The sequence below is a fragment of the Mirounga angustirostris genome, unplaced genomic scaffold (genome assembly GCF_029215605.1).
Source record: "Mirounga angustirostris isolate CCGP_5_RB_7025 unplaced genomic scaffold, mMirAng1.0.hap1 SCAF_17, whole genome shotgun sequence".
NCBI lineage: Eukaryota > Metazoa > Chordata > Mammalia > Carnivora > Phocidae > Mirounga > Mirounga angustirostris.
The window spans coordinates 33,870,356-33,895,941 of record NW_026991725.1 but is presented as its reverse complement, the minus strand read 5'-3'; the positions used below and the strand labels follow the sequence as shown (position 1 = coordinate 33,895,941).

The following is a 25,586-nucleotide window of genomic DNA, read 5'->3' as shown; positions in this document are numbered from 1 at the left end:
GGGCACTAACTGCTAGGATAAATGAGGCAGAAGAGAGAATCAGTGATATAGAAGACCAAATGATGGAAAATAAAGAAGCTGAGAAAAAGAGAGATAACAACTGCTGGATCACGAGGGCAGAATTCGAGAGATAAGCGATACCATAAGATGAAACAACATTAGAATAATTGGGATCCCAGAAGAAGAAGAAAGAGCGAGGGGGGCAGAAGGTATAATGGAGCAAATTATAGCAGAGAACTTCCCTAATTTGGGGAAGGAAACAGGCATCAAAATCCAGGAGGCACAGAGAACCCCTCTCAAAATCAATAAAAAATAGGTCAACACCCCAACATCTAATAATAAAACTTACAAGTCTCATAGACAAAGAGAAAATCCTGAAAGCAGCTCGGGAGAAGACATATGTAACCTACAATGGTAGAAACATTAGATTGGCAACAGACCTATCCACAGAGACCTGGCAGGCCAGAAAGGACTGACAGGATATATTCAGAGCATTAAATGAGAAAAATATGCAGCCAAGAATAGTATATCCAGCTAGGCTGTCATTGAAAATTGAAGGAGTAACAGTCACCTTACAGGCAATACAATGGCACTAAATTCCTATCTTTCAATAGTTACCCTGAATGTAAATGGGCTAAATGCCCCAATCAAAAGACACAGGCTATCAGATTGGATTAAAAAACAAGACCCATCGATATGCTGTCTGCAAGAGACTCATTTTAGAGCCAAAGACACCCCCAGATTGAAAGTGAGGGGGTGGAAAACCATTTACCATGCTAATGGACACCAAAAGAAAGCTGGGGTGGCAATCCTTATATCAGACAAATTAGATTTTAAACCAAAGACTGTAAAAAGAGATGAGGAAGGACACTATATCCTACTTAAAGGGTCTATCCAACAAGAAGGTCTAACAATTGTAAATATCATTGCCCCTAACATGGGAGCAGCCAATTATATAAGGCAATTAACAACAAAAGCAAAGAAACACATCGACAACAATACAATAATAGTGGGGGACTTTAACACCCCCCTCACTGAAATGGACAGATCGTCTAAGCAAAAGATCAACAAGGAAATAAAGACTTTAAATGACACACTGGACCAAATGGACTTCACAGACATATTCAGAACATTGCATCCCAAAGCAACGGAATACACATTCCTCTCTAGTGCCCATGGAACATTCTCCAGAATAGATCACATCCTAGGTCATAAATCAGGTCTCAACCAGTATCAAAAGATTGGGATCATTCCCTGCCTATTTTCAGACCACAATGCTTTGAAACTAGAACTCAATCACAAGAGGAAAGTCGGAAAGAACTCAAATACATGGAGGCTAAAGAGCATCCTACTGAAGAATGAATGGGTCAACCAGGAAATTAAAGAAGAATTAAAAAAAATTCATGGAAACCAATGAAAATGAAAACACAACTATTCAAAATCTTTGGGATGCAGCAAAGGCAGTCCTAAGAGGAAAGTATATAGCAATACAAGCCTTTCTCAAGAAACAAGAAAGGTCTCAAGTACACAACCTAACCCTACACCTAAAGGAGCTGGAGAAAGAACAGCAAATAAAACCTAAACCCAGCAGGAAAAGAGAAATAATAAAGATCAGAGCAGAAATCAATGAAATAGAAACTAAAAGAACAGTAGAACAGATCAACGAAACTAGGAGCTGGTTCTTTGAAAGAATTAACAAGATTGATAAACCCCTGGCCAGACTTATCAAAAAGAGAAGAGAAATGACCCAAATCAACAAAATCATGAATGAAAGAGGAGAGATCACAACCAACACCAAAGAAATATAAACAATTATAAGAACATATTATGAGCAACTCTATGTCAGCAAATTCAATAACCTGGAAGAAATGGATGCATTCCTAGAGATGTATCAACTACCAAAACTGAACCAGGAAGAAATAGAAAACCTGAACAGACCTATAACCACTAAGGAAATTGAAGCAGTCATCAAAAATCTCCCGAAAAACAAAGCCCAGGGCCAGATGGCTTCCCAGGGGAATTCTACCAAACATTTCAAGAAGAATTAATACCTATTCTTCTGAAACTGTTCCAAAAAATAGAAATGGAAGGAAAACTTCCAAACTCATTTAATGAGGCCAGCATTACCTTGATCCCCAAACCAGACAAAGACCCCATCAAAAAGGAGAATTACAGACCAATATCCCTGATGAACATGGATGCAAAAATTCTCACCAAAATACTAGCCAGTAGGATCCAACAGTACATTAAAAGGATTATTCACCACGACCAAGTGGGATTTATCCCTGGGCTGCAAGGTTGGTTCAACATCCGCAAATCAATCAACGTGATACAATACATTAACAAAAGAAAGAACAAGAATCATATGATCCTCTCAATAGATGCAGAAAAAGCATTTGACAAAGTACAGCATCCTTTCTTGATCAAAACTCTTCAGAGTATAGGCATAGAGGGTACATACCTCAATATCATAAAAGCCATCTATGAAAAACCTACAGTGAATATCATTCTCAATGGGGAAAAACTGAGAGCTTTCCCCCTAAGATCAGGAACGCGGCAGGGATGTCCACTATCACCACTGCTATTCAACATAGTATTGGAAGTCTTAGCCACAGCAATCAGACAACAAAAAGAAATCAAAGGCATCCAAATCGGCAAAGAAGAAGTCAAACTCTCACTCTTTGCAGATGATATGATACTTGATGTGGAAAACCCCAAAGACTCCACCCCAAAACTGCTAGAATTCATACAGGAATTCAGTAAAGTGGCAGGATATAAAATCAATGCACAGAAGTCAGTGGCATTCCTGTACACCAACAACAAGACAGAAGAAAGAGAAATTAAGGAGTCGATCCCGTTTACAATTGCACCCAAAACCATAAGATACCTAGGAAGAAATCTAACCAAAGACGCAAAGGATCTGTACTCAGAAAACTATAAAATACTCATGAAAGAAATTGAGGAAGACACAAAGAAACGGAAAAACGTTCCATGGTCCTGGATTGGAAGAACAAATGTTGTGAAGATGTCAATGCTACCTAGAACAATCTACACATTCAATGCAATGCCCATCAAAATACCATCCACTTTTTTCAAAGAAATGGAACAAATAATCCTAAAATTCGTATGGAACCAGAAAAGACCCCGCATAGCCAGAGGAATGTTGAAAAAGAAAAGCAAAGCTGGTGGCATCACAATTCCAGACTTCAAGCTCTATTACAAAGCTGTCATCATCAAGACAGTATGGTACTGGCACAGAAACAGACACATAGATCAATGGAACAGAATAGAGAGCCCAGAAATGGACCCTCAACTCTATGGTCAACTCATCTTTGACAAAGCAGGAAAGAATGTCCAATGGAAAAAAGACAGTCTCTTCAACAAATGGTGCTGGGAAAATTGGATAGCCACATGCAGAAGAATGAAACTGGACCATTTCCTTACACCACACACAAAAATAGACTCCAAATGGTTGAAAGACCTCAATGTGAGACAGGAGTCCATCCAAATCCTAAAGGAGAACACAGGCAGCAACCTCTTCGACCTCAGCCGCAGCAACTTCTTCCTAGAAACATCGCCAAAGGCAAGGGAAGCAAGGGCAAAAATGAACTATTGGGACTTCATCAAGATAAAAAGCTTTTGCAAAGCAAAGGAAACAGTCAACAAAACCAAAAGACAACTGACAGAATGGGAGAAGATATTTGCAAATGACATATCAGATAAAGGGCTAGTATCCAAAATCTATAAAGAACTCATCAAACTCAACACCCAAAGAACAAAGAATCCAATCAAGAAATGGGCAGAAGACACGAACAGACATTTTTCCAAAGAAGACATCCAAATGGCCAACAGACACATGAAAAAGTGCTCAATATCACTCAGCATCAGGGAACTCCAAATCAAAACCTCAATGAGATACCACCTCACACCAGTCAGAATGGCTAAAATTAACAAGTCAGGAAACGACAGATGTTGGCAGGGTTGCAGAGAAAGGGGAACCCTCCTACACTGTTGGTGGGAATGCAAGCTGGTGTAGCCACTCTGGAAAACAGTATGGAGGTTCCTCAAAAAGTTGAAAATAGAGCTACCATATGATCCAGCAATTGCACTACTGGGTATTTACCCCAAAGATACAAAAGTATCTTTTGTACAATGTCCACAATAGCCAAACTGTGGAAAGAGCCAAGATGTCCATCGACAGATGAATGGATAAAGAAGAGGTGGTATATATATACAAAGGAATATTATGCAGCCATCAAAAGGAATGAGATCTTGCCATTTGCAACGACGTGGATGGAACTGGAGGGTATTATGTTGAGTGAAATAAGTCAAACAGAGAAAGACATGTATCATATGACCTCACTGATATGAGGAATTCTTAATCTCAGGAAACAAACTGAGGGTTGCTGGAGTGGGGGGTGGGGTGGGAGGGCGGGGGTGACTGGGTAATAGACACTGGGGAGCATATGTGCTCTGGTAAGCGCTGTGAATTGTGCAAGACTGTTGAATCTCAGATCTGTACCTCTGAAACAAATAATGCAGTATATGTTAAGAAAAAAAAAAAGAAGAAGAAGAAGGTAGTAGGAGGGGAAGAATGAGGGGGGGAAGTCGGAGGGGTAGACAAACCATGAGAGACGATGAACTCTGAAAAAAAAACTGAGGGTTCTAGAGGGGAGTGGGGTGGGAGGATAGGTTAGCCTGGTGATTGGGTATTGAGGAAGGCACATTCTGCATGGAGCACTGGGTGTTATGCACAAACAATGAATCATGGAACACTACATCTAAAACTAATGATGTAATGTATGGGGATTAACGTAAGAATAAAAAAATTAAAAAAAATTATAACTTATTGCTTGTTGTAACAAAACGATCAATAAAAATTAATGGAAATTAAAAAAAAAAACTTTACCATATGCTCTATGCGAAACATAAGCATTGTCAAATGCTATTCAAAACTAATGCCAGGTTGAAAAATGTTGGCTAGTTTAATGGGTATTCATTATCCATTGCGAGGATAAAATCATATACAATACCATTTATTTGTTCACAAATATATATTAAACAGTATTCTGTGTTAGTCACTGTGCTAGTCATTGGTGACACCTGATGAACAAGATAGCACAGTCCATCCTTCCACAGAGCTTGGTGGAGATGAAGACCTCAAGTCAATGCAAAAGGGCCTAAAGGATCCAAAGAAGAAGGGCAGAGTGCCAAGGGCAAGGTCCAAAGCATATCTAGAGAGAGAATTCTTGGGGGAAGGGGGAATCAATGCTGTTAAACAGAATCCTGAAGAATGAGCCAGAATTAATTAGGAGAGTGGGGCAGAAGGTAAGCATGTTCTCTGGAGAGAAGCGAAGGCACTGAAGCAGGAGAGACCAGGAGGCATTAAAGAAGGTTGGATTCAAATGGAAAGACGTGTACGATGGGATGAGCCCAAGAGCTCAGCCAGGAACATACTCTTTAGAGCTCTGCATCATCCTGGATGATACTTCAAAGAAAGTAGAAAAAGCTGCCCTAATCATTTGTGTTCTTGGGAACCTGCGAAAGCCTTCTGTGTCTGCAAAAGCACTTTTCCATTAATTGAGCAACACTTAGAATTCTCAACTGGGAATTCATTCCTTTGCTTAAAGCATTTCTCTCCTAAGATATAAGCAGACCTACAAAGTGAACTACATTAACCTAGATCTGTCATACATTGTTTAGGAGAAATGAGCTACTTTCTGAATGCAATGATTGATGAAGAAAGAATAACATGATGGGACGAATTATTTTGGTGGGCAAGTCACCACCTGGGTAGGCAGGGGCCCTGAAGAGGCTCTTGAGGGGCATTTAGGACAAATATTGTCAACCCCTATTATTTGTCACAATGCAGGCTCCTCCCTCTGCTATGCTTTCAGTAGACTTGAGGCAAACCTTAACCAAAACATTAAAGAAAAAAATTGGAAAAGAAGAACAGACATAGGTTACCTGTTCACCAAGAGACAGCGTTGAGTGCGGGTCCCCTTTCTTTTCTGCAGGGAATTGCTTATCACCAGTGCACACAGGGGAATCACACTTAATGAAGGACATATGTAACATGTGGAATTCCATATTATCTAAATGCAAATCATAAAGCTGATGAACTTTCACTTAGCTGTTTTTCTTTTTGTCTTTGCAGAGAGCTTACGAGCACCACCTAAAATACTCAGAACACAGATATGACCCAAGCGGAGTTGATCTTCTAGTATGCCTAATAGTAAGAAGGCCTTTCTACCTCTCCACCTATTTTTTTTTTATAGTTAGCATTTATTATCATAACTATTTGGTTTGTCTGATGTGTGCCAACTTTGAAAGCACTTTTAATACAGTCTCAGAATAAGACAATTCAGACAGGATTCCAAATCACGAGTTACTTTTTACGAGCACGTGTGGACTGTGTAGGTCCGGAGTGTAACATAAAATTAATTTTTCACGTTTATTTATCCTGTTTATTGCCACCTCCAAATTTGAGAGAGCTTGTAAGAAATATAGGTGCAATATAACTGAAATCCTTTGAATTAAAGATAAAAAGGGCAAAGTTGAATAAATGAAAGGGAAAAATGATTATATTGGTATATTTAGGCTGAAGAAGGCTACTGGCTCTGAATACAATGTGTCTCTACTTTTCTAGGCATAGGAGCAAATATGGACAGAAGTGCCTGCCCCTGTGGCATTTATATTGTGGTGGAAGGAGACCCATAATAAACTAAATAAATAATATATATTGTGTGAGATGGGCAGCCAGGAAAAGCCTGATTGAGAAGTAAAGATCTGAGGGAGGCAAGGAGGCAAGCTACAGGGATAGCTTGGGGAAGAACATTCTAGGAGGAGGGGCACAGGTGATGCTGGCTTGTTCCAGGGTCAGCCAGGAGGCCAGTGGGGTGGTGGCCGAGGGACCAAGGGGAGAGCGGTACAAGAGGAGGTCATGGAAGTCACAGGGTCAAGTGCAGGGTGGACGGAGGGGGCTACACAGAGCAGTCTCGGCCACTATAAGGAGTTTAACTTTTCTTTGAGTAACCGAGGAGTCATTGGGGGGTTTTAAGCAAAGCAATATGATCAGACTTATTTTTTAAAAGAGTACTTCTAGTGACTGTATTGAGAATAGGTGTTTGGGGCACAGGGAGGAGAGGAAGGAGACCAGGTAACAAAGTGTTGCAATATTATAATGGGAAATTATGATGGCCTGGACCTGGGCAGGAGCAGCACAGGCAGGGACGAGAAGTTGGGTTCTGGGTAATTTTGAAGGTAGAGCAGATAGAATTTGTTGACAGATAGGATGTGGATTGTGAGAAGAAAGGAGAGAGGTGCCACTAAGATGGATTGTCGTTGTACAGCTGGATTTCTCCCCTGATTTGTAAAAATGTTTCCCATGTATTTTACTCGAAGACAAAGACCACCAATTTAATTCAGATGTTTAAGTAATATTTGTGAACTTATGCCTATATATAACTGTTTTTCTTTGCTCCTAGCCTTACTTGCAGGCTTTGATATTTGTTTTTATCCTAAGATGCATGGAAGCAAAATGTGGAAAGAAAATAATGCGAAAGGATCCTGTTTTCAGGTTGGGATAAAGCTTAATTTCGAACTTAATATCATATTGTAACATTCCTCCCTAGTGGGCTGCACTGCTGACCTGTTCATGTGGGTTGATATTTACGACGTAAGCAGCATGCTGATTTTCATGATGGTCCATGGATTGCTGCTGGCTGACTGCCTGGAAATAGAATAGAATTTATGTGAGATTTGTTCTACCACGAACCCGTGGAGAGAGGTTTTCAGTTCCACAGAAATTTAATGAATACCCAAATATGCCATTTTCCCACCTAAGATGCTCACACATCCTTGAACAGAGGAGATGGGTTGGAAGTGGTTGAGCAACGTACCATAGTTCAGAGTGTTCCATAAAGTGGACATTATACAGGGGCTGCCGGAGGGGCGAACAGTAAAAGATGCTGAGGGCAAATGTCTGTGTGATTAAGATGGGCTCAGAGTCAAGAGACAAAATGTAGGTGGCTTGATTTTTAAAGAAGCAGCAGTAGTTGCCAGGACATTTGTAAGGGTCAAAGAGTCTAACTGGAAGAATGACAATAATGAGCAGGGGATCCTGGCGACGGGGATGGGAATTCTTGGTAAAAGCAGAAGCAGTGTTCACAGGGCCATTATCATCACCAGCATATGGAGAGAAAGGATGGTAAAACCACAGAGAAGCTGATTTGGGGGACATCCTGACTAACGAAAAAACCCTATGTCCTACATTTCATTTTCTCCACAGAATTTCCCCCCAAAGCAGAGGTGCTCGACCTAATCCCGAAGACCCTGTTGATGAGGATGAAGATGTTAAAGCAGAAAGGCAAAGAGTAGCAGCCTCCCTGACCACTTCACACACAGACGAGGTAGGAAAGCAAGTGACAGGGGTACCGGGGGGCTCAGTCTGTTGGGCGTCTGCCTTCAGCTCAGGTCATGACCCTGGAGTCCTGGGGTCAAGCCCTGCGTCGGGCCCACTGCTCGGCGGAGAGCCTGCTTCTCCCTCTCCTGCTCCGCCTGCTTGTGCTCTCTCTCTCTTTCTCTCTCTCTCACTCACTCTCTCTCAAATGAATAAAAATACAAAAAGAAAGAAAAGCAAGTGACAAAGTGGATGTTAATGGACCTATATTCAAGAACTATCAAGAAGAGAGGTCGATACGCTGGTTTTCATTTCGAAAGTTTGGAGCTTGGTGTATTTTCATAATTCTTAAATATGGAGGCACTTCCGTGAAGTATCCCGGAAGCTCAAAGGAACACACTGAACTTAATGGTTTCATTGTTCTTTAGAGGAAAATGGGCTTTGATAAGTAGAGCTGTAATTTCAAAACCAAAAATTTCATGAGTTGGAGAATTTATGTGAGATTTGTTATAAAATGCTGAACAGGGATTAAGATTTGAAGGGTTATTCTTTTGTCTGACTTAGATGTTGTGATGTGCCCATGAGCCTAGACCCTTCTGGGAAGGCAAAGAGCTAGTTTCCATGAAGCTGCATTGTTTTATTTTTCTTTTTTAAAATTTTATATATTTATTTGCAAGAGAAAGAGAGAGTGAGTGAGCACAAGCAGGGAGTAGGGACAGAGGCAGAGGAGAAGCAGACTCCCCACTGAGCAGAGAGCCCGATGTCGGGCTCCATCCCAGGACCCCGGGATCATGACCTGAGCCGAAGGCAGATGCTTAACCGACTGAGCCACCAGGCTCCCCTATACTGTTTAATTTAATTTAATTAATTTATTTATTTGACAGACAGAGAGAGAGCACAAGGAGGCAGAGCAGCAGGCAGAGGGAGAGGGAGAAGTAGGTTCTCCACTGAGCAGGGAGCCTGATGCAGGGCTTGATCCCATGATCCTGGGATCAAGACCTGAACCGAAGGCAGCCACTTAACTGACTGAACCACGCAGGCGCCCCATACTGTTTTATTTTAGAAGATAGATTTAAGAGATTTAGAGATATTGTTGACATCAATGAATGCAGGTTACATTTGAAACAAGCAATATAGATTACTGTCAGTTTAACATATACTTCATTTGGGAGCACCTGGGTGGCTCAGTCCATTAAGCGTCTGACTCTTGATTTTGGCTCAGGTCATGATCTCAGGGTGGTGGGATCAAGCCCCGTGTTGGGCTCTAAGCTCAGCAGGGAGTCTACTTCAGATTCTCCCTCTCCCTCTGCCCCTCCCAGCGTGCTCTCTCTCTCTCTGTCTCAAAATAAATGAATAAATCTTCTCTAAAAATTTAAAAAATGAAAATAAAATATACTTCATTTTATGATACAGAGTAAGAAAATTTCCAGTAATGAGAACATAGGAACATAAAGTCCCTGAAGGTTAAGAGGAAAATCACACTGTCCTCTATTCCAGAAACCTGTCATAATCGCTAGCTGTCTACACAAGGAGTATGCAGGTCAGAAAAAAAGTTGCTTCTCAAAGAGGAAGAAGAAAATAGCAGCAAGAAATATCTCCTTCTGTGTTAAAAAAGGTTTGGAAGAATCACTTAATTTTATTCACCATTATTTCGGAAATACCCACTGAACATCTCTGAAACAGGCACCATTGTACTTGCTGAAGCATGCATGCATGGGACTGCTTTGTGTTCTGGAATATAATTCCATTGAGCATGCCAGGGACTGCTTTGTGTTCTGGAATATAATCATGAAAGAAATAGAAAAGTCCCTGTCCTCATGGATTTTACATCCTAAGGGTCAAAAACCAAAAATAACTTATCAAGAAAAGTGTCAGGTGTCACAGAAGCAAGTTCTGTGTGGGGCATTCAAATGTGTGGAATGACATGAGTGACTTGGGGCTGCATTCACTTAGGGTTTGGGAAAACCTTTCTGGAGCAGTAACATTTAAGACAAGACCCGAGTGATGAGAAAGATGTCCATCTGTGTGAGCACGCGGAGATAAGGACACCCAGAGAGAGAGAAGGAGGGCAGGAACTCAGAGCTGGGGCTGCCTTTGGAATGATCGATGCGTGAAGAAGCAGTGGATGCATCTACAGGTGGAAGGGAGGAAGTCCCAAGAGGGGAGCAGGGCCAGATTGGGTCCCACTTTGTGAAATACAGCAAAGGGCTTAGATTTTTATACCAAATTAGTGGAATGCCACCAGAGGGTTTTTAGCTAGCTTTTTGTTACCATTTAAGTTTTGAATAAATTGACACATTGGCTATTGTTTGTAAATTTGGGTGGCAGACAAGAGGCTAAGTTTATATCAGTTCAGATGAAAGATGATGGTGGCTTGGATGCAGGTGGGGGAATTTAGGATGGAGAAAATGTCCCTGACTTCCCAAGTCTAGGAATCACTTAAACATGTACTCAGCACATCAGCCACCTGCTACCAAAAAGAATCTGGCTCATTTTTAACTGAAAAAGTAATCTGGAAAACAAAGGATTTATTGACATCAAATCCATAAGCTTTTCACTAATATTTCATATAATTACGGGAGTTAGAGAACATGGTTTGGTGAAATGGATTACATATATGTTAAAAATTTCAAAATAGTACTGAGGGGTGTACATATCTCAAAAGGTTTGAAGAAACAGGTTTTGGTAATTCACTTCCCAGATTGATAATCAGTGATTCTCTTTCAGGTGAAATTTTGGGATTGCTAGGACCCAACGGTGCTGGTAAAAGCTCATCTATTAGAATGATTTCTGGGATCACGAAGCCAACAGCTGGAGAGGTAGTAAGAAATGACACAATGATTTTCATTCCCAAAATAGACATTTCATGATAAATATAGGTTATATCTTTGTAAGACTCTACTTTTAGTAATTTAAATAGTTTTCTTTTTTACTATTTATTTTTTTTAAATTTTATTATGTTATGTTAGTCACCATACAATACATCATTAGTTTTTGACACAATACATTGTTTTCATATAACACCCAGTGCTCCACGTAGTACGTGCCCTCCTTAATACCCATCACCAGGCTAACCAGTCTCCCCTCCCCCCTCCCCTGTAAAACCCTGCTTGTTTCTCAGAGTCCATAGTCTCTCATGGTTCATCTCTCCCTCCAATCCCCCCCACTCATTTTTCCCTTCCTTCTCCTAGTGTCCTCCATGCTATTCCTTATGTTCCACAAATAAGTGGAACCATATGATAATTGACTTTCTCTGCTTGACTTATTTCACTTAGCATAATCTCCTCCAGTCCCATCCATGTTGATGTAAAAGTTGGGTATTCATCCTTTCTGATGGCTGAGTAATATCCCCATTGTATATATGGACCACATCTTCTTTATCCATTCATCTGTTGAAGGGCATCTCAGCTCTTTCCAGTTTGGCTATTGCAGACATTGCTGCTATGAACATTGGGGTGCATATGGCCCTTCTTTTCACTACATCTGTGTCTTTGGGGTAAATACCCAGTAGTGCAATTGCTGGGTCATAGGGTAGCTCGATTTTTGTATTTTTGAGGAACCTCCACACTGTTTTCCAAAATGGCTGTACCAACTTGCATTCGCACCAACAGTGTAAGAGGGTTCCCCTTTCTCCACAACCTCTCCAACATTTGTTGTTTCTTTCCCTGTCCGTTTTTGCCATTCTAACTGGTGTAAGGTGGTATCTCAATGTGGTTTTGATTTGAATTTCCCTGATGGCTAATGATGATGAACATTTTTTCATGTGTCTGTTAGCCATTTGTATGTCTTCTTCAGAGAAGTGTCTTTTCAGATCTTCTGCCCACTTTTGACTTGATTATTTGTTTTTTGGGTGTTGAGTTTGAGAAGTTCTTTATAGATCTTGGATACCAGCCCTTTATCTGTAGTGTCATTTGCAAATATCTTCTCCCATTCTGTGGGTTGCCTCTTTGTTTTGTTGACAGTTTCCTTTGCTGTGCAGAAGCTTTTTATCTTGATGAAGTCCCAAAAGTTCATTTTTGCTTTTGTTTCACTAGTCTTTGGAGATGTATCTTGAAAGAAGTTGCTGTGGGTGATGTCAAAGAGGTTCCTGCCTATGTTCTCCTCTAGGATTTTGATGGATTCCTGACTCACATTGAGGTCTTTCATCCACTTTGAGTTTATCTTTGTGAATGGTGTTAGAGAATGGTCGAGTTTCAATCTTCTGCATGTGGCTGTCCAATTTTCCCAGCACCATTTATTTAAGAGACTGTCTTTTTTCCATTGCATGTTTTTTCCTGCTTTGTGAAAGATTATTTGACCATAGAGTTGAGGGTCCATATCTGGGTTCTCTATTCTGTTCCATTGGTCTATATGTCTGTTTTTGTGCCAGTACCATGCTGTCTTGGTGATCACAGCCTTGTAATATAGCTTGAAATTGGGCAACGTGATGCCCCCAGCTTTGTTTTTCTTTTTCAACATTTCCTTGGCGATTCGGGGTCTTTTCTGATTCCATACAAATTTTAGGATTGTTTGTTCCAGCACTTTGAAAAATGTCATTGGAATTTTGATTGGGATGGCGTTGAAGGTATAGATTGCTCTGGGTAGCATAGACATTTTAACAATGTTTATTCTTCCAATCCATGAGCATGGAATATTTTTCCATCTTTCTGTGTCTTCTTCAATTTCTTTCATGAGTGTTTTGTAGTTCCTAGAGTATAGATCCTTTACCTCTTTGGTTAGGCTTATTCCGAGGTACCTTATGGTTTTTGGTGCTATTGTAAATTGAATCGTTTCTCTAATTTCTCTTTCTATAGTTGCGTTGTTAGTGTATAAGAAAGCAACTGATTTCTGTGCATTGATTATGTATCCTGCCACATTACTGAATTGCTGTATGAGTTCTAGTAATTTGGGGGTGGAGTCTTTGGGTTTTCCACATAAAGTATCATGTCGTCTGTGAAAAGAGTTTGACTTCTTTGCCAATTTGAATACCTTTTATTTCTTTTTGTTGTCTAATTGCTGTGGCTAGGACTTCTAGTACTATGTTGAACAATAGTGGTAAGAGTGGGCATCCTTGACGTGTTCCTGATCTTAAGGGAAAGGCTCTCAGCTTTTCCCCATTGAGGATGATATTCGCTGTAGGTTTTTCATAGATAGATTTTATGAACTTGAGGAATGTTCCCTCTATACCTATACTCTGAAGAGTTTTAATCAGGAAAGGATGTTGTATTTTGTCAAATGCTTTTTCTGCAACAATTGAGAGGACCATATGGTTCTTCTCCTTCCTCTTATTAATGTGTTCTATCACATTGATTGATTTGCGAATGTTGAACCACCCTTGCATCCCAGGGATAAATCCCACTTGGTCGTGGTGGATGATCCTTTTAATGTATTGTTGGATCCTATTAGCTAGGATTTTGTTGAGGATTTTGGAATCCATATTCATCAGGGATATCGGTCTGAAATTCTCCTTTTTGACGGGATTTTTGCCTGGTTTGGGGATTAAGGTAATGCTGGCCTCATAGAATGAGTTTGGAAGTTTTCCTTCTGTTTCTGTTTTTTGAAACAGCTTCAGTAGAATAGGTATTATTTCTTCTTTGAATGTTTGGTAGAATTCCCCAGGGAATCCATCAGGCCCTGGATTCTTGTTTTTTGGGAGGTTTTTGATCACTGCTTCAATCTCGTTACTGGTTATTGGCCTATTCAGGTTGTCAATTTCTTCCTGTTTCAGTCTTGGCAGTTTATAGGTTTCCAGGAAGGCTTCCATTTCATCCAGATTGCTCAGTTTATTGGCATATAGTTGTTGATGATAATTTCTAATAATTGTTTCTATTTCCTTGGTGTTAGTCGTGATCTCTCCCCTTTCATTCATAATTTTATTAATTTGGGTCCTTTCTCTTTTCTTTGGATAAGTCTGGCCAGTGGTTTATCGATCTTATTAATTCTTTCAAGAACCAACTTCTAGTTTCGTTGATCTGATCTACTGTGTTTCTGGTTTCTAATTCATTGATCTCTGCTTTAATTTTAATTATTTCTCTTCTAATGCGTGGCTTAGGCACCGTTTGTTGCTTTTTCTCTAGTTCTTTAAGGTGTAGAGTTAGTTGGTGAATTCGGGATTTTTCTATTTTTTTGAGTGAGGCTTGGATGGCTATGTATTTCCCCCCTAGGACTGCCTTTGCAGTATCCCACAGGTTTTGGACCGATGTGTTTTCATTTTCATTGATTTCCATGAATTGTTTAAGTTCTTCTTTGATTTCCTGGTTGACCCAAACATTCTTGAGCAGAGTGGTCTTTAGCTTCCAAGTGTTTGAATTTCTGCTAAATTTTTTCTTGTGATTGAGTTCCAGTTTTAAAGCATTGTGGTCTGAGAATATGCAGGGAATAATCTCAGTCTTTTGGTATCGGTTGAGACCTGATTTGTGACCCAGTATGTGGTCTATTCTGGAGAAAGTTCCATGTGCGCTCGAGAAGAATGAGTATTCTGTTGTTTTAGGGTGGAATGTTCTGTAAATATCTATGAGGTCCATCTGGTCCAATGTATCATTCAAAGCTCTTGTTTCCTTGTTGGTTTTCTGCTTAGATGATCTGTCCATTGCTGAGAGTGGAGTATTGAGGTCTCCTACAATTAACGTATTGTTATCAATATGACTCTTTATTTTGGTTAACAGTTGGCTTATGTAGATGGCTGCTCCCATGTTGGGGGCATAGATATTTACAATTGTTAGATCTTCTTGTTGGATAGACCCTTTAAGAATGATATAGTATCCTTCTGTGTCTCTAATTACAGACCTTAGTTTAAAATCTAATTTGTCTGATATAAGAATTGCTACCCCAGCTTTCTTTTGAGGTCCACTGGCATGGAAGATGGATCTCCATCCCTTCACTTTCAGTCTGGATGTATCTTTAGGTTCAAAATGAGTCTCTTGTAGGCAGCATATGGATGGGTCCTGTCTTTTTATCCAATCTGCAACCCTGTGCCGTTTTATGGGAGCATTTAGGCCATTCATTTTGAGAGTGATTATTGAAAGATATGAATTAATTGTCATCATGTTGCCTGTGAAGGCGTTGTTTTTATAGATTGTCCCTGTAAATTTCTGTTGTATATCACTCTTGGGGTCTTTCTCCTTTTATAGAACCCCCGTAATATTTCTTGCAGGGCCGGCTTAGTGCTCACATATTCTTTCAGTTTCTGCCAGTCGTGGAAGCTCTGCATCTCTCCATGCATTCTAAATGAAAACCTTGCCGGATAAAGTATTCTTGGCTGCATGTTCTTCTCATTTAGTACCCTGAATATGTCTTGCCAAGCCTTTCTGGCTTGCCAGGTCTCTGTGGATAGGTCTGACGTTATTCTGATGTTCCTCCCTCTGTACGTAAGGAATCTCTTCCCCCTAACTGCCCTTAAGATGGTTTCCTTGGTTCTAAGATTTGCAAGTTTTACTATTACATGCCGGGGTGTTGGCCTGTTTTCCTTGATCTTAGGAGGGGTCCTCTCTGCCTCTAGGATGCCAATGTTTGTTTCATTCCCCAGATTAGGGAAGTTCTCAGCTACGATTTGCTCAAATACATCTTCTAGTCCTCTCTCTCTCTCTACTCCCTCCAGGATTCCAATTATTCTGACATTGGAACGCTTCATGGTGTCACTTATTTCTCTGATTCTATTTTCATGGATTCTGAGTTGTTTTTCCCTGGCCTTCTCTTTTCCCTTTTTATCTATTATATTGTCTTCCAGGTCACTTATTCGTTCTTCTGCCTCAGTTACCCTAGCTGTTAGATTATCTAAATTGGATTGGATCTCATTGATAGCATTTTTAAGTTCTGCCAATTCAGCTTTCATTTCTGCCCTTAGAGACTCTATGTTGCCATTAATTGATTTCTCCATTCTAGCCATTGTCTTCACAATTGCTAGCCTGAATTCCATCTCCGACATCTTGGTTATATCTGCATCCATTTGTAAATCTGCAGGATAAGTCATAATCTCTGAGTCTTTTCTATTTTGGGGGCTCCTCCTCCTAGTCATTCTGTTGATGGGTATTTGAGGGAATGTATGAGTCCAAATTATTGACCAGAACCCAAGCAAGATGCACCTGTTTTCTTGGGACCTTAGAGTTGCTGGCCTCTTGTTTTCCCAGCCTGTCTTCTGCGGGAGGGGCCTGCCATGCTGTTACTCAGGCAACCCTGTTTGGGCGGAGTTGCCCTGCCCCCCTGTGGCAGGGGATGGGCTCAGTGGGAATCAGTTTTTGGGGTTTTTGTTCTCTGGTGGCTTTCCCTGGCGGCTTTCCACGTCTCTTTCCGCGAGTCAGAGCAGAAGAGACTGTTTCCAACCCTCTGCCTCAGAGCAGAGAGACGGCAGTCTGTTCTTCAGTGAGCTCTCCAGGCCACACTGTCTCCGTTTCTGTCCGTACTGCTCTAAACTGCAGCATCCTGGGTTGTGCGCCCCTCCACAGGGCTCCCAGTCCTGCCTCCAGGTTGGAGCACGTCTCTGCCCTTTGTGCTTCTAAAACCGCCAGCTGCCCCCAGATTGCAGGCGCGACCCCGCCGCTCCAGGTTTCTGCCCCTGGGGCTGCCCTAAAGTTCTTTCCCCGCCGCTACTGTTCTGCGAGTCTGTGCCCCGTCCCCAGGCACCCTCCCGCTGTCGTTTATCCTCCGATATCTGCCCCCGGAATCACGGCTTCCCGCTTCGTACCTTGAAATCAACCGCCTGCGATATTCTGTTTGTAGAGATCCAGATCTTCTTACATCTCAGGCTGGTTTCGTGGGTGCTCAGAGTGGTCTGGTAGATATCCAGCTCAATTCCGGGGACCAGTTGAAATAGGGTCCCCTACTCCTCCGCCATCTTTCCTTCCCCCTTAAATAGTTTTCTATAATAAATATGAATTTCTATAATACTTACTGTTTTAGCTTTTTAATTTTTGTGTATTTATTTATCTTTTTAATTAAAAATTTTTATTGAAGTACAATTAATATACAGTGTTATATTACTTTCAGGTGTACAATATAATGATTTCAATATTTCTATCACTTGCAACAACGTAGATTATAAAGGGTATAATGCTAAGTGAAAGAAGTCAGAGCAAGACAAATACCGTAAGACTTCACTCATATTTCTGTGATGCTCAGAAAATTTAGGTATTTATTAGCTACATGTCAGTTTCTTGAGTGTGAGATTGGAGAAAAGGCTACATGTGTTTCTAAAACTGGTTTACTTTCTTAGGTAGAACTGAAAGGATGTGGTTCAGTTTGGGATGATCAGGCAGACAACACGGTCAACTTCCTGGGATATTGTCCTCAGGAGAACGTGCTCTGGCCCAACCTGACAGTGAGGGAACATCTGGAGGTCTTCGCCGCCATCAAAGGGCTGAGGAAAGGGGACGCCACCACTGCCATTGCACGGTAAAGAGAGGTCATGTGATTCCTTTTTGTCCAGAGACAGGGAGGCTATTCCACTGATGATAATTTCCCTGATAAAGAATGGAGAGCAGAGGGGCACCTGGGTGGCTCAGTCGTTAAGCGTCTGCCTTCGGCTCAGGTCATGATCCCAGGGTCCTGGGACCGGGTCCCGCATCGGGCTCCCTGCTCGGCGGGAGGCCTGCTTCTCCCTCTCCCACTCCTCCTGCTTGTGTTCCCTCTCTCGCTGTGTCTCTGTCACATAAATAAAATCTTAGAAAAAAATGGAGAGTAGAAATGATGTCTGCACCTTTTCAGAGAGTGTCCACGGTAGAGCAGGGATGGAGGGGCGGGCCCTGTTTCCTGCATCCTTGATTGAGGAATCTTTAAAAAAAATAATTGTATAAAATAATTGACAATGTTAAATGAGTGAATAATCATGAATAATCATCCATTTCAGTTCAAAATTCAAAATTCTAGTTATTCTTTAGAACTTTTTATGAGGTGGAAAATCTTTCCTGTTCTGAAACAAACTTTTTCTCTTTGATCATGAGTTTCAGAATAATAGTGCCCAGCTTCCCTCCAATGCTATTACTCTTCTGTGGGATTACAGTTCCAAAGATCCTCTTTGGAACTGACATTCTCCTCCTGTTTTCCATCAGATTGGTGGATACTTTCAAACTGCATGAACAGCTAAATGTTCCAGTGCAGAAATTACCGGCAGGAGCCACCAGAAAGGTATGTGGGATGTTTGATGTTATTCTGAGGGCTGACGTGGTGGCAGGGAATAAGGTGCTTCTCTGTCTTTCAGTTGTGTTTTGTGCTGAGCGTCCTGGGAAATTCGCCGATCCTGCTTCTGGATGAGCCATCGACAGGCATGGACCCAGCAGGGCAGAGGCAATTGTGGTGAGCATAACCCTCAGAGCTACGAGTATAAACCTCATGTCAAAGTTGTGTTTTTAAACTGATCTTAGATGGGGCATCTAGCTGACTCAGTCAATAGAGCATGCAATTCTTAATCTCAGGGTTGTGAGTTCAAGCCCCATGTTGGGTGTTTAGCTTACTTAAAAAAAAAATTCTTTTAATTAAAAAAAAACCTGATCTTGGAAAATCAAATCCACTCATTTCTAATTTAGTGGAGATAATCCATATCATTAGGAAAATAAATATTTCACAAATAGATTCTCTCATGTTGTATCATAATCATGTGGTATTAATGTTAAAAAAAAAACTCTTAAGCATTTTGTTGGAATTTTAGGTCTTGCAATTTGGAGTTCAATTTTTTTAATTATTGAGGTATATGTATTGAGGTGGTTTTTTTTTTAAGTCTATTAACTTACGTTCTTTGTCCATTTCCTTTTCTTCCCCCCTTTACCAAATCTGTCAAATTTGCTTATCCAGTTTTTCTTAGTTTTTAAATTGTTTTTGCTTTCCTTTCTAGGATGTACCATTTGAATTAATAAAATCATCCAATCTAATTTCATATTTGTGACTGTCCAATAGTTTCCCTACTTCTTTAAAGAACTTCACTGTGGAAATTTTGTACAAATGTAAAGAGAATCATTTATGAACCCAGTATACCCCTGACCTATTTCAACAGTTACCCATATAAGTCTCACCTTTTTTCATTTTACCTCCACCCATTCCCTTTTCTCCACTCCTATCAGTTTCAAGCACGTACTAGGCAGCCTATCCTTTATTTTAAATATTTCAATTAGTTCCTTCAAAGGATAGGAAGTTTTCTTTTTTAAAAACTTTAGCAGAATACCATTAGCATACCTAAAAATATTAAACACTTTTCTTTATATTATCAAAAAACCTAATCAGTATTCACATTTCTGGTTTTTAAAATTAGAAATATGACTTATAAATATGGTTCATAAACCATATTTTATCTACACAATTTTCCCTCCATTTCTCTTTTTTTCTACCCCTTTTTTTTTTTAAGATTTTATTTATTTATTTGAGAGAGAGAGAGCACATGAGAGGGGGGAAGGTCAGAAGAAGCAGACTCCCCGCCAAGCAGGGAGCCTGATGCGGGACTCGATCCCGGGACTCCAGGATCATGACCTGAGCCGAAGGCAGTCGCTTAACCAACTGAGCCACCCAGGCGCCCTACCCTTGTTTTTTTTTTTTTTTTTTTTTTTAAAGATTTTATTTATTTATTTGACAGAGAGAGAATGAGAGAGAGAACACATGAGAGGGGATAGGGTCAGAGGACAAAGCAGACTCCCCGCCGAGCAGGGAGTCCAACGCGGGACTCAATCCGAGGACTCCGGGATCATGACCTGAGCCGAAGGCAGTCGCTTAACCAACTGAGCCACCCAGGCGCCCCCGCCCTACCCTTTTTTTAACAGTGATTTTTTGGGGCTCATTTCAGGCAGATGATCCAGACAGCCATTAAAAACACAGAAAAAGTGGCACTCCTGAGCACCCATTACCTGGCCGAAGCCGAGGCCATATGTGACCGCATCGCTATCATGGTGTCTGGAAGGCTGAGGTGGGTGTCTTCCTGGAGGCTCTGCTTGACCCTCAAAATGAAATTCCCTGTGGAAAGAGCAGAATCACTGTGAGCACCTGGAGTTCTTCCCGTCAGCTTGCTCAGTGATGCCCTTTCCCTTACATTTGAAACTTAAGAATGTAAAAAACTTAAGGGGCAGTATATTTTCCAACATGTTTCCCTTCTTCCCATAGGTGCATCGGTTCCATTCAACACCTGAAAAACAAACTTGGCAAGGATTACGTTCTAGAACTGAGAGTGAAGGAAGCTGCCCAAGTGACTTGGGTCCACGCCGAGATTCTGAAGCTTTTCCAACAGGCTACACAGCAGGAAAGGTGAAGGAGCTTCTGATGATGGAGAAACTTGTTGGCTTTACCCACTCAGTGGTTTCTTTTCTGCTCTGTGAGGACTTCAGGGTGATTTGACTTCCTAATAAATTAGGGACCTCAAAAACTGATTTACTGATTCTTCCAGATTATAAGAGATTTGGGAGCCACCCAGGAAGCTGTGTCTCCCCCCACCCAGGAAGGCTTGGGGACACCTTACATGGGCCTCCTCAGCCACCCATGGCTGGGCTTAGAGCAGGACTTGGAAAAATTGGGGGAAAGGAACTTCTCATGCCTGGAACCCACATGGGACTACAGTTGGACCCATGGCGCCCTCCACAGACCTGCCTGAAAATATCTGAAAGATGTAACTATTTAAGGTGAATTCCCCTCTTGGAAACAAACAGCAATCGTGATAATCAAATAGTCTCCCTCTAATGAGTTTTAATGCCTCAAATAGAGAATAGAAAGGGGTGTGTGTGTGTGTGTGTGTGTGTGTACCTATATGTGTGTGTGTGTTTGTGTATGTCTGTGTGTCGGGGGAGAGGGGGCCAAGGAGGTGGAGCAAGAACTGAATTTGGAATTCCTTGGAGAGATAAGCACGCCAAAGAAGCAAGTGCTATTTCCATTTTAGCACAGTATAAATGTAATGGAATTATCGAAGTCTACGCAAGGGCAAGTAACTCAGTCCTGTTCCCAGACTCTTGGTGTAACTATGTAGTGGGAAGATCATGAGTGGCAAGGCTGAAGAAGCAGGGGCTGGGCTGGAGAGGGCCAGGCCTGAAGGTCTGGGGGCATCACACTGCTATCTGGGAATGAGCTGAGAATGGGCATGAGGTCATCCAGCTGGAAATGGCACATGGAAGCAAGACGCCACAGATCCCCTCTGGCTCTTCCTCTCTTCAGAGGTCAGGGAAGTTTATAGTTAAAGCCTTTTGAACCCTCCCCATCAGGTCCCTCTCTCTTAACCTCACATCTCCCTTTCCTTAGCTTTCTGGTGAGAAGGATGAAATATTAAATGAATTAATTAATTGCAACCTAATTTAAGCTAAGCAAAGGGATTAGTTCAGATGTCTGTGTTCAACAACAACAAAAGGTTTGCATACACTGAGCATAAATGCAATTATTCTGGATTCTTTCTAGAAGAATTATCTCCAACAGCCAGCCACGAAAGACATTTTAAGAATTTTCCATCAGTCATTTTACTTACTTTTTTTAAAAACTTTTTATTGTTATGTTAGTCACCATACATTACATCGTTAGTTTTTGATGTAGTGTTCCATGATTCATTGTTTGCATATAACACCCAGTGCTCCATGCAGAACGTGCCCTCTTTAATACCAATCACCAGGCTAACCTATCCTTCCCCCCCACTCCTCTCTAGAACCCTCAGTTTGTTTTTCAGAGTCCGTCGTCTCTCATGGTTCATCTCCCGCTCTGATTTCCCCCCCTTCATTCTTCCCCTCCTGCTATCTTCTTCTTTTTTTTTAAAAAAACATATATTATATTATTTGTTTCAGAGGTGCAGGTCTGTGATTCAACAGTCTGTGAATTGTGTAAGACTGTTACTTACTTACTTTTTATGTAAGCCATACATTTATTTGTATTACTTTTATTTTCATCAAAGGAAATTGATGTTAATATCAGTATTTATTTTGATGGTCATTTTCTCCCCTTGAAACTTAGGGTCAAATATGACATTTTCATATTCCCAGGTATTCCTCCTTCTTGGTCTATAAACTGCCTTTGGTGGATGTTTACCCTCTGTCTCAGACCTTTCGCAAATTGGAGGCAGGTAAGAGTTACCACTGTAAAATAAAACTTTTGAGGAATCAGTTCAGCATCAGGTAATAATTTCGTGGTAGGTAATTGTGTAATCCATTTTAAAAATATGCAAATTCTTAATGGTTTTAAGAATTCTAATGGTAGGTAGTGGTGGGATTTAACCCCAAAAGTGGTTAATCCAGTTGTCTGGAAAGAGGTTTATCTTCAGGGCAGGGACTGGAGCTACAGAAAACACACAGCTGAGCTTGGCTGGTTCTACCGTGAATTCATAACATTAACCTCACAAATTCACAACATTAACCTAGTGGGGGCTGCATTGCCTGTGTGCACAACCCATTTACACCAAGTGTCCTAAATTACTGCTTCACTCCTCTTTCCTTCCCTCCTGCTTTTCTCCCTCAGTTGATGCCCTTGCTTTATATTTCACTAATAAAATAAAAGCCACAGAAAACCTTCCACCCATGTACCCGCCTCCCTGCGTCTGGGTCGTGTGTTCTGCCTTCCTGTCACAGTGAACAAACTGTCTGTGTCTCCTGCTAAGTCTGTCCCCTCCATCGTGCGGACTCCTCTTGCCATTCAACACATTGTCTACTTTTTCCCTTCATCCTCATTTTTCTGCTTTCAGCTGGGTCAGTCCCAGCAGCAGACCGTCATGGAGTAATTCCTCACACAGGCTCCAAGTTCAGTGTCAGCTGGGAGACACTGGGTAAAGTTACTGAATCCCTGCATGTCTAGGTGATCTGTCTCTAAATGAGGGGTAATATCAGTGCCCACTTGGGCTGGGTCATTAGGAAGATTAAATGAATTCATTTGTGAAGTGTTTAGACTTGTACCAGGCTCATTGTGTTTGAGAGAATATGAATCCCCAGTTTACTCCCTCCACTCTGGACACCCTGACTTCCTAGCTCTTCCTAAATGCTACCAGACATGCATACTCCTGCCCCAGGACTTTGCACTCGCTGATCCTTCTTCCTGAAATTCTACTACTTCCAAATATCCAGCTTGTTTTCTCACTTCTTTCAAGTTTCTGCTCAATTCTTACCTTGTAACTATGGCCAACACCAACCATCCTGTTAAAAAAGAGTGCCTGACACTTCCTGTTTCCTCTACCTGATTTATTTTCCCTCAGTAGTAGCAATCAGCATTTCCTTTATCATATATTTAAGTCCTCATTTATTTAATGCCCATATTCCTGCCACTAGAATGCAGTTTTATACACAAAGGCAGTGTTTTGTTTTCATCACTACTCTGTCCCTGGTACCCAAGCGTGGCACACACACAGAAGAGTCTCAGTGTGTGAGTGGTGAGCTGTGAATATGTGAATATGTAAATGTGGTTTCCTGGCAGGGACGCCCAGCATCAAGCTGGGCACAGCAGATAAACTGGCTGAAGCCAGTTACACGGAAGCATTGGGTCCTTTCGAAGGGAAAGGAATGGATTGAAATCCTCCTTGTGTGTAAGGATGTGAACTTATGTTTCCCAGGACACATATACTATGTAATAAAATGTATCAAAATGTAATATGAGAAAATTCTCATATCAAGATTAATTTAATTTGTATTTATATTAACTCTATGACTTTTCATGATTCCCTTCTTTCACCAAGCATTTGCTTATTCAGCTGTATATTCTATTTATGTTAATAGTGTGTATTTTTATTTTGTATGACTTTGAAAAAATTCTTGGTAATAATTTGTAAGCATCTACTAGCAATCTTTTTTTTTTTTTTTTTCCCAGTGAAACATAACTTTAACCTGGAAGAGTACAGCCTCTCTCAGTGCACATTGGAAAAGGTGGGTCAGCTTTTATGGTTTGTATCATTCCTGTAAATTTCATGTGAAAGTAATTATACATATTTCCTATTTTTTTTTAAAGATTTTATTTATTTATTTGAGACAGAGAGAATGAGAGAGACAGAGAGCACATGAGAGGGGGAGGGTCAGAGGGAGAAGCAGGCTCCCTGCCGAGCAGGGAGCCGGATGTGGGACTCGATCCCGGGACTCCAGGATCATGACCTGAGCTGAAGGCAGTCGCTTAACCAACTGAGCCACCCAGGCGCCCCAATTTCCTATTTATTTTGAAGACAATAAACAACTTGATAATTCCTTTTCCTTCTGCATTGTCTCCTATTTAGGTATTTTTAGAGCTTTCTAAGGAGCAGGATCTAGAAAATTTCGAAGAAGAAATTGATACAACCATGAGATGGGAACTCCTCTCTCCTTCAGACGACTTTTAAAAGTTCAAACCTATTAATTCTTGTGTCATATAAGCCTCGGTTCTATGTAATAATTGGCAGTATGTATAATTTTAAAAATCATTAACATCAGTATCAGGGTATATTTTGTATATTTGGTCAACAAATGAATACATGTCAAAATTGTTCTTCCCCTTAAATTTAGGAATGATAGAAAATCTGTGATAAAGGCAATATAAAGTATTAATAAAGTTACCTGAAGACCAGATACCAGGTATTGTGGAAATCAAACCACAAGCTTGGAATTTTTTCTGAAGTATAACTTTAAACATGGTGTATCACTTTGAAATATGACATTTACTAAGAAATTCGTAGCGGAATTATGAAGGATCTCTTCAACAGCCAGAAGCTGCAGGATGGCTGCACGCGTTTGGGAGGCCTCAGGTTTATGAGTTTGCTTTAAAACACAAGTAAAACCCAAGAGTCTTCCTCTGAAACCTTTTCAGAAACTGTTTTGAAATTCACAGAGTGAGGAGTCCATTGGACTCACCCGTGAACAAGCACGTGCATCGGAAGAGCTTTCAAACTTACCTTCTGAAAATAAAGGGAGTCACAACAGCATTTGATCAGATTTTTAAGATTTTAAATGTTACTTCATGATTGTGGGGGTGCTGATTTCTCTCATCAGTAGTTGTCTGTGTGCAGTTGACCCTTGCACAACACAGGGGTTAGGGGTGACAAACTCCCTGTGCAGTCAAAAATCTGCATATAACTTTTGACTCCCCCCAGAACTTAACCACTAATAGCCTACTGTTGACCGGAAGCCTTCCCCAAACATAAATAGTCAATTAACACAGTTTTGTGTTATATGTATTATACGCTGTATTCTTACAATAAGTCAGCTACAGAAAAGATAAAGTTACTAAGAAAATCATAAGGAAAAAAATACATGTACTGTACTATATGGTAAAAAATCCGTATATAAGTGAACCTGTGAAGCTAAAATCCGTGTGGTCCAAG

General features: G+C 40.8%; 1 protein-coding gene across 7 annotated transcripts in view; it reads left to right on the top strand.

Moving 5' to 3' along the window:
• ABCA6 (ATP binding cassette subfamily A member 6) overlaps nucleotides 1-24,988 on the top strand; it is an 80,174-nt gene extending 55,186 nt beyond the window's left edge. For 5 of the 7 annotated variants that reach the window (XM_064582445.1, XM_064582443.1, XM_064582444.1 and 2 more), the window contains exons 27-39: nucleotides 6,158-6,235; nucleotides 7,488-7,579; nucleotides 8,291-8,411; nucleotides 9,899-10,016; nucleotides 11,129-11,220; nucleotides 17,589-17,767; nucleotides 18,424-18,499; nucleotides 18,573-18,667; nucleotides 20,142-20,261; nucleotides 20,456-20,596; nucleotides 22,303-22,382; nucleotides 24,110-24,165; nucleotides 24,507-24,988. In XM_064582445.1, the coding sequence (XP_064438515.1) occupies nucleotides 6,158-6,235; nucleotides 7,488-7,579; nucleotides 8,291-8,411; nucleotides 9,899-10,016; nucleotides 11,129-11,220; nucleotides 17,589-17,767; nucleotides 18,424-18,499; nucleotides 18,573-18,667; nucleotides 20,142-20,261; nucleotides 20,456-20,596; nucleotides 22,303-22,382; nucleotides 24,110-24,165; nucleotides 24,507-24,608 (1,350 nt within the window). In that variant the 3' untranslated portion in view covers nucleotides 24,609-24,988. Of the gene's footprint in view, nucleotides 1-6,157; nucleotides 6,236-7,487; nucleotides 7,580-8,290; nucleotides 8,412-9,898; nucleotides 10,017-11,128; nucleotides 11,221-17,410; nucleotides 17,504-17,588; nucleotides 17,768-18,423; nucleotides 18,500-18,572; nucleotides 18,668-20,141; nucleotides 20,262-20,455; nucleotides 20,597-20,735; nucleotides 20,968-22,302; nucleotides 22,383-24,109; nucleotides 24,166-24,506 lie in introns of those variants that run through there. The other 2 variants (XR_010408445.1, XM_064582446.1) reach the window with 2 other exon arrangements.
• Nucleotides 24,989-25,586: the final 598 nt, after the last annotated feature.